The 15,008-nt window shown below is 44.7% G+C and overlaps 1 protein-coding gene across 2 annotated transcripts in view; it reads right to left on the reverse strand.

The window, feature by feature from the left end:
- Nucleotides 1–15,008, reverse strand: part of LOC114880102 (Krueppel-like factor luna) — a 222,510-nt gene that overhangs the window by 138,636 nt on the left and 68,866 nt on the right. The window contains exon 2 of one of the 2 annotated variants that reach the window (XM_029195749.2): nucleotides 4,720–4,868. The exons of the other annotated variant lie outside the window; for it this stretch is intronic. Within the exon in view, the coding sequence (XP_029051582.2) occupies nucleotides 4,720–4,868 (149 nt within the window). The remainder of the gene's footprint in view (nucleotides 1–4,719; nucleotides 4,869–15,008) is intronic. 2 annotated transcript variants of the gene reach the window in all.

Consider the following 15,008-nt stretch of genomic DNA (forward strand, 5'->3'; position numbering starts at 1 on the left):
GCGATCCCGCGAGCCGATCGCGAACGAGACTTGTGTGCATCAACAAATATAAGCGAGCCGACCGATTGCGTTCTCATGCGAAAAGCATACGCGTCGCGACGCGCCGCGTGCACCTACGCCGGCGTGCACGCTGTTGCATTCGTAAAGGTCGCTGATACACCGGAGAACTGCCGACGCGAACGTCAACAAACGAGCGCGATAGCTACATTGTTGGGAGTTCAATGCGCTTCGGTGACTTTGACGGAAGTGGAAGAGCGACGGGAAGCCTAGGGGTCGGGGCTGAATGGGGTAACAGAAACAAAGAAAGGGCTGGCGCCATAAATGTGCGCGTACAAAGTGAATGAAAAAAATATCTTTCCGTAAGTCACGTATTCGACTGATTATTTAATATTTCTCATTCTGACTTTATTTAAAGTTAGCCGCATCTAACGAGGTAACTTTTTCCAGTTGGATTACGATGCGAGAAAACACGAACAGAATGTCTGTCGACGAATAGTCAGTACTTTTGATTAAGCAATTTTATGCCAGCCTCGACTTTGCATCCACCATTGAAAAGTTCCAAGAAGCACGTAGTAACAGGGTACGCATCCCTCTCGAGCTTCTGGCTACGTAGCAGGAATTCGAAGCGAACTTTCCACGCTTCTCAACGGGAAGAAAAATTTCGTGAAAACGCGCGGTCACGTACTAGCCAAGGGCACCCCCTAACTTTCGTATCGCATCCATGGCCGGAACCAAAGCTTTGAGCTTTTTTTAGCTAGATAGTCACGCTTTTGAAGTGTTCCAAACGTCTGGACCCGGGTCTGAAGCGTCAAGGGTAGCCTGACTCTATTACCGTGTCCATCTTCACTTTCTGATTAGATTAATTACGAAACATGAAAGCTATTTCTTCTCGATGAAAGTGTAACATGATGTAACTCAGGAAATAAAAACTTATACATGTATGACCTCAGTATATCTGGATTCACTGTCCTCTTTATTATACCTTTAAGCACGTTTCCCTTACAAGGAGTCAATAATAGAAGTCTATTAATAACGATCGACTCGATTCCGCGATTATTTTTAACATTTTACCCTATTTAGCATAATCGTGTTAGGGGTGCACCGTGAACTTTTCTAACCTGAATCCCGAGACAAAGAGGATAGCATGACGCTTTGCCCTGGTTAGCGTTGATTATGGTGTTTATAGTGGAATAATAAGCGAACTTTAGCGGCTCTAAACAGCGGGACACGTGTAGGTGTTGCCCCTGCCGCGTAACTAGATTTATGATAATTAAAATACACGACTAGTTTAAGAGGCTGTTTCGCTCATTACTATGATAATGAACGGTAATAATAGCGATGATCGTGGTTGATGATTCCTTTGATTCTGTGCTTCTCAACTACGCTACAGATATATTGTCATGTTCGTTCGCGATAATTTTATTATCAAGTATTTTCAATTAAAAATTATTGGCAATCTATTTTGAAGGAAATTGACTATAAAATGAAAAAAGGGAAAATATTCTCAGCATTCGCCACTAGCATTCTTTTCTTAGCATTCAATGTATTAAATGAATCACAAGCGATGGTTATATATAAACCATGCTATGTACCATATTCTGTTTTTCTTTTCAATCTTATTGATCCACATTTCCCCGTGATCTTTCGCTCAAGATCGTTTACATAATTGATTCGTCCCGTGGAGACGTTTGGCGTGGAAATAGAATCGGTCTGAAGCCGAAATCAATCAATGAACGCGAGTCGTCTTCTCAATCTTCTACCCCTCCTTCAACCCCTGTCCAACAGGCTATCTTTGCGACCTAGGACGACGATTGGAATACACGTCATCCAAGGCAAGTGGCAACATTGTAACGTTGAATCGAATTGCAACAGGAATATGCGGGTCACGCGCCGATGCCTCTGGATAACCGTGTCATCGATTAAATCCTATAAATACACTGAGGCGACCGACGCTAAGCGTCGAAATATCAGTGGTGATTGAAAAAAATTAGCCCTTGGTGAACGAGAATTCGTCGATTAAAACCTTCCACTCACTTTAAGGGTAATCTTCCGAGGGTTTAATGCGAGGAATCATTGGAATATTGCTGTGCAGAACGTGCTTGGCCATTTTTACGTTCGTCGAAGAAGCTTGACAAGGGTGGAAGCGAAAGCAACGGAGAAGCATGCAGAAATAAATCCTCTACCGTATTTCACTGAAATATTCACAACTTAGCGATTACCATTGTAAATGAAAATCTATCGTCAGGTAGCCCGATCGAGCGGATAATTTGATTTATTAATAAAAATAGAAGAATCTTGAATTTTTCTAGAGAATGCTACGAGTCTCGAAGATATTCGTTGAAATGTTAATCGATGAATCGAACGCGAGAGATGAAATATTGGAGCGCGCGTAGACGAAGAATTTTCCTTTTTCCTTCGAAAATTTTGTGATATTCGATACATGCCAATGGAACTCGCGCTCCAGTACTCTTGGCATCGACTCGTCCAGATCAAATTCTTGCCGCGCCAATTAAAAGGGAACGTAATTGAAAAATTTCCCCGATCTATCTCGCCGATCATCAAATAATTCTGTGTAATACCTCTGCCCTGGATTCCGGTTGCTGGTGATTAGAGATTATACCTTGCGCGGAGTTCGTTCCAACGATTTTTTTAAATGAAATTGATCAAACATTCGACCCTCTCGCTTCACAATTTCAGAAAACGGTAAAATCTCGTTCGAGATTCTTCGTGTATGCTTGAAAATACTTCACTATTTGGAGTAGAAACAAATTTGACTGAAAATGTTAATTCGAAAAAAGAACGACGCAACTGTTTCGTCTATTCCCCCGGCAGGGAAATAAAATATTGCCCGATAGACATCTTCTAGATAGGAATATATGAGTAAACATCAGATAAGCCGATAGTCGGGTCGATTTAAGCAATTTAGGGAAGATTCAGAGAATTGCACGGGAAATAAGATAACGGAGGCAAGCACGTGCCATCTGCCACAAGCTTCTCGATCGTCTATCTCCCGATTCCAACGACAACGTGGCTGCCATCTGCTTTTGCAGATGTTTCATCTACTTGACGCGCCCTAGCCTCCGAGAAAAATGTTTGCTTTTGCGGTCTTATCCCGCCAACCATCTCTTCTACTCTATTTTCGGAAAAGATGCTACCTTATAAGACAATAAATAGATCTAACTAAATATATTTCATTCGGTAAGTTCACTGCGATACGAGCAATCTTACTTTTTCTTGGGGAACAGAAAACCCATAATATTTGGCAAGAAGTTGAATAATCCAAAACTCCAGAGAGAAACTCTTGTATTTCTCATCGGGTGAACTATGAAGCGGCGATAATTTTACACGAAACGGAAGGTATCGATCTTCGACCTCTCGGTCAAGCGTGCACGTCGATTAAACTATTTCAAGCGAGTTCGCTTTATTTTGCACCGCGCCGCGATACCGAATGCCCCCGTGATAATCGGCGAATCTGCGATCGTCGTGTCGCATAAAAGCGTACGAAGCTTATACGCCGATACGGTTATAATATTCAATGGGTCCCGAGGATAATGTGTAAAACGCGAGGGGGTGGTTTGGTACAGATAACACTTGCACCGGTGAACGTTTTATCAGCGCTTGGCTGGCTGCGTTGTAAAGCAAAGTGTTCCCGCGGTAAAACAAAGCTTATAATCGCGAGCTGCAGAACACCAGCTGCCATTTTTTCGCGTTGCTGAACGCGTTTTTGATTATTCGATGAAAACGATTCGTTCTAAGATTTAGTCATGTTATTCATCTGATTATTCATACAATATGATAATGAACATCACGAGTGCTGCGTGTTGAAAGAAGGGAAAAAAGTGAGTGGATTATTTACAGAATTACTAGCAGACAAACAGAAAAAATTAATTAGCGATAAAATATCAAATTTGTCTGCAAATGAATTACTCGATAAAGGTGTGCCGGCGATCCTCAGGAAACAGAAAAACCTTCGAAGTTGCTAATTCTTATGAAAAGAGTACAGATAGCAAAGCAAAAGAATGAGTTTGCAAAGTGCATACGTGGTTTTTGAATCATTCGAAATATCACTACCGTCACGTGTTTGCGAAATCTTTGATTCTCGCAGGCGTCAAGGTGTTAATATTTCTCGATGTGAAATTTCTTTCACAATCCACTTGTTCACCGTTGCACGCGAGTCTAATGATTCAAGCCTCGTCAAGCTGCGTGGAAAAGCAATTTTCGAGCGAGTACGGGCCACGGTGAGACCCGAGAGCGAGAAACTTTGCCGAACTGCTTCTCTTTCGAGGCCTCAGTTTCGGAGCTGGAAATCGAAAAGGAAGGCGAACGAGTCGTAGACAGGGGGGTGGCAAGCGACAAGCCAAAGACAGACGAGGAAGATGGAAAGGGTGCGTATAGAGAAAGAGAGAGGGACAGGGTGAGAGAGAGAGGAAAGTTTCAGCGAGAACTGAAGCCTAGGTAGCGTAGCTTGCCAATAGCAACGCGGCACGAAATTTCGGGACGCGTTAAGGAGGGCGTTAAGATATTAAATCCGAGAGCTTCGTCGGCTTCGGGTTCCCAACTAATTATGGAGTTCAGTGCAACCTTAGACCCACACCCTGCCCATTTTCCGCCCGCTGTAGGACCATCCCACCCTTTCGCAAGAGCAGCCAGCAATTGATTTAAGACTTCACTCGCAGCTGTGCGAACGTAAAATTGGACCTGGAAATTCAGTTTACCTACCTTCGTTTCTCTATGCCACGGGACGAGTAGCTTTGATCCTTTATAGCCTTCTGCATTCCTCTCTCTCTCACTCTCTCTCCCTTGAGGGAGGTTTCTGTTTGTGGTGTGAAACGGGGTTACAGTAGCCCGAGGTACGATTGAGCTCTTACCTGAAATCAGAAAGAAAAATATTGATTACAAGTTGAAATGCAAATTTGATGAATTAGAATTTGATAAAGAGTTACATTAACAATTGTTTCGTGACGATGCATTATAGTATATAATTGTACCACGACATGTACAGAAATACGATTGCTGTAAAACAAGGATGTCGAAGCGTACACACGGTTTAATTAACTTACACGAAGCTTTTTAAATACTCGTTATTCGAATCGCAACGAAACAAATGCAATTAACGGTACGATAGAGAACAGAGGAAACGGTAAACAACAATGAAGATTGATAGAGGGTGGGAGGCAGTGATTAAGTGCCTTTTCAATGGATGAACACGTTTTGAGCATTTATAAAATGCTTCAAAAGTGCCAAAGTATTATTCAATCTTCCTTGATGGTCTTCTATGACGAATAATTATTTCTTATTAAATGCAATTTCGATTATTTCTCAATACGTCTTCCATACCATAAAAAAATAGAAAGATTCCCGCCAAAAGACAAGCAGAAGAATTTCGAATTGTTTTCCATTCCGACAACCTAATTATCTGGCGTTCCAATGACTCGAGAGATTACGCAAAGAGCGTAGACGTCGTTTCTGGGAACGCGTCGGTTGTACGCTCGCGTAGGTCAGTGAAAGGCGGTCTTCGACCGAATCGACGTCCTCTCCGTTCTCGTTCGTTCCATCCAGAAGAAAAAGGGAGAACTAGGAGTCTGTAATTTCTGGGAAAAGCTCCGCGGAATAATAGGATTCGTGGACGTTACAAAAGCCCTTTTTCCTCCGAGTTTCGTCTTTCGCCCTCCTCGCGAGTCTCCGTTTTATCACCGTCTCCTCGGCTTCATTAAACACTTTCAGGGATGACAATTATTTAGAGAAGGCTACATGTAACACACTCGTACACTTATATTTTTGTCAAAAGATATTGTGCAACCCCAAGCTCATCCAAAAGACCACGTTTGATGAAAGATAAAATGTTTGTTGGTTACAATTTTTGTACATAGGAATTTGACGAGATTCAAGAACTGTTGAAGAATTGTAAAGGAAATTGGCGATCGTTCGATTTTCTCTTAGAACGCATCAGGAACATACGAAAGCAAAAGAAAGCAGGAAACAGCTAAGGAACGGGTATAAAGAAGAAATTGAGCATTGATCGCTTCCTTTTCCAATGGTTTATAAATGAACGTCTTGTTGCATGGTAGCGTTCGCATCGCAAGAAGCCGGGAACACGATGAACGCTGTTTTATCATCGATTACGCGTCCCTTCGGCCAGTGACGGGCCAGTTGCGTGGCCGCTATAAATATTAATCCTATAATTGGCCTACAAAGTGATTTACTCGCCCGGTAAAGGCACCACGTCGTTATTTATATCGCATGCAGTGTACGGTAACGGAATCTGTTCGCGTGGGCAATGCACGGATAGGAAAACACGAGCCCATTATCCGCTCGCGACGAACTCACGACCGATCGACTTTGCAAATCGGCCACAAAAGACATTACTTTTCGATTGCTATTTAAAAGAATAAAGGATCGTTGTTCGATTTTGAAATTTTCGACAACTTTTCAACTTTCGTTCGCTTTCTTCGCTGCTCGTTCTCGCGCCAAGTACCCTTTACGTACCTACGTATTTCATCCGACAGACTCGTTCGAAAACTCGATTTAATCCTGCCCTTAAAAAAGAGGACACGGGACCAGAGAACTCGAAAACCTGCTCGACGTCGCGGCTGATTTTTTCACCGAAGAGGAACACGTCCTCGTTCCTGGAACGAGGGAAGAACGTCGATCGTTTGCACCGTTCAGCCGTTAAAACTCCGTCCAAGAATACCAATGACCCCCGGGATATTACAAAGAAAAAGGGACAGAACACGGGGATGGTGCGTGCATCGCGCAGCGAGACGACGTTCTGCATTTTCGCGTGTCGTCGCTAAGCGTGCCAGAATTGACGTTCAAAGCGTCTGGAATCTAGCCGCTCAAACGTATTCCTCGAATTCCAACGGGATACATGTAGTATTCAGAGTCGTGTTGTTTGCGATATTCTTGCAAAAAGTCAGTTTTTGTAAAATAAATTTACTGTTAATCGTGGCAATCAAAGCGTTAATCACATTTGCATCGTATTAATCTTGAAACGTCCACACACCGTCAACTTCAATTCAATCGTTCGCGATATATAACCACTTATGTCTACGAGATTACCGTTGATGAGCGATGACAGAAAAAGCTACTATGTATCAGCTCGACTATTAGAAACTATCAAAGCACAGCCACCTTCAATTTGAGCCTACGATTCATACTTGGGGAACTCTGCAAAATTCTTGTTCGAGTATCGGAAATTAGCTTATTAGAGCGATTTACGAGAGTCGATTCGATTCGGGGCGATTTTTTCGTGATCTCACGAATGAAAACAGAGAGTTCCAATTACCGGTAGAATTGGCTGATTCCGCAACGCGTCTCGTCGGCACGCGTTTTTTGCGCTCGCGTCAGGTATGTATTCCGTAACCCAGTTCCAGGCCGTGGTTTCTCCAGTCGAAGCCTGTTTTCATTCCGCCACTTCACAGGAATCGTTCGTCGTTCTTAGCCCGAACTCGAAGGTGTAGCAGAGGCTCGCGTGCACCTAAGTAGCTGCACCGACCTCTGCACGCTTTGCCAACTGCATACTCGTGCGTGAGCGTTCGCACCGCGGTCCCATGCATGCTTCCACATACACACGCATACGGTCCTTCTTTACCGCAACGGAATCGATACGCGTTCTTTCGACTTTTCCTTGGAGAAAGCCTCGAGTAGTCGAAACTTTCGTAGAACTGAATTCGTCTGGAGGAATTGAAACGATTCCAGTTCGAATGAAACGAAACGGCGAAAAAATTATACGAAATATTAAAGGAGAAATCGTTTGATACGATGGAGGGATCGATCGATCGAGGAAAATGTACGTGAAAATCTGTCTTTCGATTAGGAAAACTTCGGACATCGTATCAGTGACTTTTACGACTGGAAACTTGATCGTCGCTCTAACGGCTTCTGAGCCATAAAACGGCTGATTGACGAGCGGGAATATGAGCCACCTCGGTACCACCGTTTAATATTTATTAATCAATCACCGGTACGTCGACGGAATACCTCAGCGAGAGGGCGCCAGTTCTCGTCCTGCAACTGGTAGGCTGCAATGTACAGGGTGCTCCGAATGCACAAACGCCTTACAATTCTATTATATTTTGAGAAAAAAAAAAAAAAAGAAAAAACAATTATCAACTCGTCTGTAAAATAAGACCTCCAAGCTTTTATCTCTAAGAATGCTAGTTCGACGATCAACAACCCATGACGTGGCCAAAGATATCTTAAAAATAGATAACAACTGTGAAATCTATTATAGTATATCGACGCTCAAGTGAAAACATAAAAACGCTTCTAAAACGTTTTCAAACAATAACACTTGAAAATCGATAACATATTCATGCTGTTTACGTGGGCAAGAATTTCTTACAAATCACGATCGCGAGCAACGAACGCTCCGGAGCGGTTTCTCTCGTATGATTCCCATTCATAACCCCGGGCAACGTCGTCGAAAGGTAACGAACGCTGTTTGTTCGTCGATTACTGGCCACGACGTGACATAATGCGAGTTATCGGTCAACGGATGCTCGAACAGGCGGTGCGTCGCGCCGCACCGCGTCGGATCAATGGCGTGGCAAGTGGGAAATATTTATGACCGTGGTTACAAAGTCCTCGCGAGCCACCGATAGCCGATAATCTATATTTTTGTTTCCGACTATGATAAATGCTAATGCCGGCGCCTGCTTTCGCGATGAATCAGCCGCTCCGCCAAGAAAATCTCACGCACGCTCCGATGGGAATTTCTACGTGACTCTTCGACTCGATGCAATCGACTTCTTCTACGATTAATCGATACCAACTTCTTTACCTCTGTTGCTGAAAGATTCGCAATCTTATTAAAATATTACCGTTCCTTAAACGGATGTTTCTAAATGGCAGCATGCTTATACGTTTCAACCCTTAAGCGATTGAACTGAGAGAAAGTGTTACTATACAATTGATAATAGAAACAATGTGAAATCGGAATAAAATTTTTGCTTTCTATTTCGATGACATAATCTAGAAGCTATTAGTAAGAAATACCACATTCCCCGAGTATTTCCATGAGAGAGCTCGTTATCGCACAAGTGAAAACAATGAATCGACGCGTCACGCTGTTTATCGGCAAACTTATTAATAAACGCATCACTGGAAAATCGAACAGAGTTGAAACACGGTGCAAAGTGTTTCTAGTATTCACTGACCAAGTCTTTCACCGCAATGTCTTCGACGGTACAGTTAACTTCTCGTCGTTTTATTGCAATGTCTTGGAGGATCGAGCGAACGCTTGGTCCCTTTCGATTCGGATCATGAACAGCTGTTCCGATGTTGGATTTGCACGCGTCCCGAGATCACGGATCGTCGAAAGAGATTCTCGTCGGCCGCTTTTACGAGCGTTTACGTAATCCTCGCGCGTGCAACCTCGATGTACCTCGTCCGTTTACATCGCGCGATGCATCTGCACGCCCACGCGGCCCTAATTGCCAGATACATACAGGCGGGCTCACGACTTTCGCCGAGCGGAAGCACGCTAAAATTACTCGGCTCGCGGTATCGTGCTTGTTACTCCTCGCTTCGGCATGACCGTGGAGCCCTGCTGTTAAAAGCTTGTTCAAAGATAGCACCTGACACAATAACCATTCTCGTTTGACATTTCGTCGAGGGTTCATCGGGATACGTTTTACGAGTTGAAAATGAAATCGACCGAAGGATTTAACGTCGTTCGAATTTCATGGATTTTTCATCGACTATCATCGCTCGTTTTCGAACGTGTTTCAAACCTGCTGCATGTTTGATGCGCGGAAACATGCGGAACGAACGTTTCCGCGTTCAAACGTGCACGGTGCAAAGTGATTTTCTGTCGCGACAGTTTAAATGCGAAAGAACGAGGGGAAGGAAGTTGAAATTTTCCACTGTGTGAAACTTTCGGAGATATCGAAGAGCGTTGCACCGGTTCAAACGGGGATGTATCGACGCTTTGCGAATCGGCGCGCGGTGACTAAGTTTACATTTTATATGGATAAGTGTTTTGACGAGGCAGGAAGACGCGAAAACTGGCGAGTGCTTTCGCATGGTAGCAAACGAAATAAAGCGTTTCGAGTAGGTGGCGGGACGCGAACAGCAATTTCTCCACCTTTCCCTCTTTCTCTCTCCCGCGTTTAATTCTCTCTGGCGGATCTCAAAGGCAGTAATTCCTGCGAGAATCGTGCTGCGATCGACGCTTTAATCCCGCCAGCACGAGCTTCGATCCATTCCAACGACGTATGAAGTGGCATTTGCTCGGCCGAGTCGGCTCTTCTCCCCCTTGCCGATCCGGCAACCCCTTCGTACGTACGCCCGTCGTCGTCGTAGCCGTCTCCTCCTAATCCACGGAAATGGGCACGGTGTCGATGGGATTCGTATTTGCGTTACGTCGACGGAAACGCGGAAAGTAACGCCATTTCGTAATTTCCGGTAAGTAAGAAAAGCCAACCGTCTACCATTTAGATATCGTACGCTCAGCCAGCTTGCTATATAGGGTGTCGAGACGCTTCGATTTAACCCGTAATATAAAGATTCTTTTATTTGCATCGAGATAGATACTTGTATTCTGACATTGGTGATTATCAAAGTGAATTATTTTAGAAAGAATTCTGAGGAAGTATAGAAAATTTCTCGGACACTGGGTATACGAGTACGGTAACCCGTAGTTCATCCATCTGGCTACCTACCAACCTACCGACCTAGCTTCCTCCTCGGGCTCGGCACTGGATATTCCGGAAATGACGTCACGCTCATTGTAACATCCCGTACAACACGAGAGCACGACCGAAGCGAGACGCTCTCTTTCGTGTCCCACGAATCGAGTGTGTTCGCGATCGTACACTTGCGCGCATACACACACATACTTGTATACACAAACACATGAAGTAAAGAGAGGGACATGCGCGGCTGGCGGCGTATTGCGTGGGTGTGCGAACGTCGTCGGGACGCGTCGAGTCGCCACGCATCGTACCGTGTAAATACGTAACTGGCACCGACTCATCGCATCTGTATGCGTGCACGGATGCACCGGGAAAAGTGGATGCACCGGCCGTGCATCGATGCGCAAACCTCGAGACGAATTCTATCGAGCTGTCTGACCCATCTGCGTACTTTATGATACATAGATCAATATTTTGAAAAAAAAAAATGTGTTACGGATATCTAGGTCAATTTAACAACAAGGCAAGGATATTGATTCGTAAAAGTGGTTGACGAGGATCGTCTACGAGCGATCGAGGATCTATCGTTAATTACGGACGTGCCAAGAGAGCGAACGAGTCGGCTCGACTCGCGCGCGACCACAGCTCGTACGGTCCTTATAAGCGACCACGCTTCCGCTCGATAAATCACACCCTGCGGATTAGCCTCGCTAATAGCCTGGCTCTTCGTAACGAGGTCCGCCAAGTTAATAAAGCTAGCTCACGGGCGCGAGCTTTTTCAACGTGGGAAACCGGTGACAACTTTGTTCGCGTTACCTTGTAACAACTATTATTTAACGTCGCGTGTCACCGGACCGCGGTATAGTTTCGGTGATAAAAATAACGTTTATCGTTGGAAAAAGTTCGTGCCTCTGGAGACTCGCGTGAAACCTAACCGTGTTAACATAGCGAATGCTGACGTGTTCTCTCGAGGTCGTGTGTTCGCCTCTCCCAAACACGCTTCAAAAACTTCGTTAACGAGTTACCTTTATGACACATTTCCATTCACCTAATTACCATTTGCACATCGATCCGGCTATATTTTCAGCATTAATACAACTCATTAGAGCATTATCCTGTCATAAACCGACTGTCGTTAGACCATGACTTAAGAATCCAAAGTTTCAAATGGTAAATCATTAGATTCTTCAGGTAATCCGCCACCAATCGTAAATGGGTGTAACCCATCGTTCGTATTTTATTTCCCCTGAAGAAGAGCACTGAAGGAAATTACACGTCCATTGTTATCTGCTATCATTAATTTCTACACCGATTAGCAACCAATTAAACTAATGACAGACTGACTATGACTCTTAAATTATACGTTAGCATAATCATCGTGTTAGCCTTACTTCGCTATCGGTAAGTTCCTTGGAAAATTCCGGAAGACGATGTTATTACTCGACCGATACGCGTTCACGAAAAAGTCGAAGGGGTAGTAGAGCCGTTTTGGTTCCGGTTAAGCCGCCTTTCTCCCCCGTGCCGTCATCTAGTTCGCCCAGTCGGTTTCCCCTTTTATGGCGCATAACCGTGGCCATTTTCAGCGAGCCGGCAAGTAATTCAATTTATAATTGAGCGAAAACCGCCGGTAGTGGTGCCATCGCGTCTAGCCAGCAGTCTGTTGGCCCGACTCCGTACGGGTCATTAGTACGTCGACATATCGACCGCCGTTTCTATGGCCCCTTCTACCATCGGTCGACGGACCGACCGCCTCCCATCCCCGACCCACGGTCATTAGGAAATACGTCCACGGTCCATCCATTCACTCCTTCTAGCCTCTTTTCGACCTTGCTCGCGTGTCGACTACACCGACAAATCTCGCGTGAATCTCTTTCTAATAAATGACGACTGATTTTTGCATTGTACCCTGATCGAGAGCTTATTACGAAAAATGATTCAGTTACCGATTGGAAATTTATGAATCTATCTTTTCATAATAAAACAGCTGACAACTTCTCACCTTACCGTTACCATTTATAACTCCATAACCAGACAATTTACCCCTTATTACTAATTCAAATAGACCACAGTATAAATAAAATAGCAAATCGAATCTCGTTCACGAAGAATCGAACAAGAGCGTAGGGGAAATGGATCGATGCATATATAGGATCTGAAAATAGCAAGAGCATCCCCTCGAATCGAGCTTCATCGAGTCCACGCGGTCGCGATCCAACCCCTCGCCGCGTTTCCGCGAATTACTTCCCCGTCCGTCGTCGTTTCAACCCTTGTTTCCTCCTCGCTTCTTCCTCCTTCACCCCCGCTGCGCACGCGGCACGCTAAAATATGCTCGCGCACGCGTGCCAGCGTAATCCATACTTTCAAGTTCCCGCGGGAACCAGCCTGCAGCCGCGACGCGTCGCGACGCGGCTTTAATGCCATTCCACTCTGGCGAGCGTAATCCGTGGAAGACGAGACACGAGGACGGGGATGAGAGGGGCTAAGGAAACGTTTCCAGTGTATAATAGAAATCCGGGAAGTTTAATTAAACGAGAAGTAGCCGGGAATCTTCGGAAACTCCGGGATCACGGTCGAACGCAAATGTCAACCCCTTGCGGCGTTGATCTTTCATCGGAAATCGCGTCGAAGCGACGAAACACCAGAAAAATTGATAAATTAAAAGAGATTAAATATAAAAATTTTTTAATTTTAATTCTTTGTTCAAGTAGAACTCGCTCTCGATCGTGTTTTATGAGTAAGCGAGGAGAATGGAGAATGAAATTGAAGCTCCACGTTCGAGAGAAGAATAAAAAGACGTATCAGACAAAGGCGATCGTCCATAGAAGCAGCAAACTTTCCTTCCGTGTCGATCGAGTCACCGTGCCAACGTTTCGTGCTCATCCGTCTCGCAACGGAGCGCAATGAATCAAAGCCGAAACGAGCATTATCGTGAGCGCATTGTTCGCGCAATAGAATTCGAACCGGAAGCTTTCCTTTCACTCCCGCTAAGGATCAAGTTGGTCCACACCGTTGGAACACCGTCCTTCCCGTCTTTTTCCCTTTCACGAAAGACCAGATCCACCGAATCCTCCCTGCACCCCTTCCTCGACCACCCTTTCCTTCCTCTATCCGTCTTGCTCGCTCGTCGCGGTGTTTCCATGGAGACCAGGACTAAAAGCTCCCGGACGAAGCTGCAGAGACGAGCGTACACGCGGACACGCTGAAAGTACGAGAAGAAGCGAAGGGTTAACTGCTCGGAGGAAGATGCTACACGCAGGACGACGACGTCGCAAGCGGACGAGAGAGAGAGAGGTGACAAGGAAACTTTGTAGACACGACGTTTCCTGTCGACGAGAACCATGTACCTTCGCGGACCAGCAAACCAGCGATCCTGGCATGCGCAAGGATAACGCTCGACAAAGTTCCGCGCCGCGTACACGCGCGTCACCGAGACTGCTAAATCATGTAAACATCGTGTAAATCCACGAATCTGGTTCCCGTTCGAGCGGAGATGCGGTCGACGTACGAATATCGTGACAATCCGGGATGTAATGGAGCCAGGTTCTCGTATCTTTCGTTTACGAATACAAAATAGTTCAATGATTGGTTTGTACTACTGGAATTCGAAATCGAATCATTCACTTGCAGTTGTGCTCGATTTCCAAAGGATACGATACGGAGAATTTCATTTGAAATTTCATAAAAATTTCGATGATCGTTAGCATACCATTGGTATCCCATAAACTTGTCTTGCTTGGTCCACGCGTGTAACCATGTCCAGTAAGCATTAGTTTCGGACGGATTTACCGATAATAAACTGTCGTGCGAGTCGATACGATTTAAGGTACATATTCGTAACCGGGTGCCGATACCAATGGCCGACCTATTACTGACGTCGCGTGATATATGGTACGATCGGCCGGTATTGACTCCAATAAAGGGCCGAGTACGATCGTTCTGGGGACTCGAGATTAGTTTCAACGATACTGGAAACGTTTCATCCTTCTGAACATCGGTAGATTGTTGAAAATATTTATGGTAGACACGATTCGAATTCGTTTCCTTCTATCTGTTATTGATGTTCAAGTAGCCCCTTTCACTGGGAGATTTTTGAAAAAGTTCGAAACTTGCACGAGCTTTTTAGCCTTGTAAATAGTCGTGTAGATTTTGTGGGTCACCAAGTTGGAATTTGTTTCGCTTTTTACAGTCGCAGAACGAGATTCCGGTCCAAATCCCTTTTGTGCATCCTCAGCGGACATAAATACTAGTTTGTAACTAGGTTGAACCTTCCAAAGTACCATTTCTTTTATAGACCTCCGGGTTGAAACTTGTCTCTGCTTTCACATCAAAATCGTAAAAGTTTACATTTCGGATGTAAACTTACATTTTAAA

This window comes from Osmia bicornis, chromosome 5 (genome assembly GCF_907164935.1).
Source record: "Osmia bicornis bicornis chromosome 5, iOsmBic2.1, whole genome shotgun sequence".
Classification (NCBI taxonomy): Eukaryota; Metazoa; Arthropoda; class Insecta; order Hymenoptera; family Megachilidae; genus Osmia; species Osmia bicornis.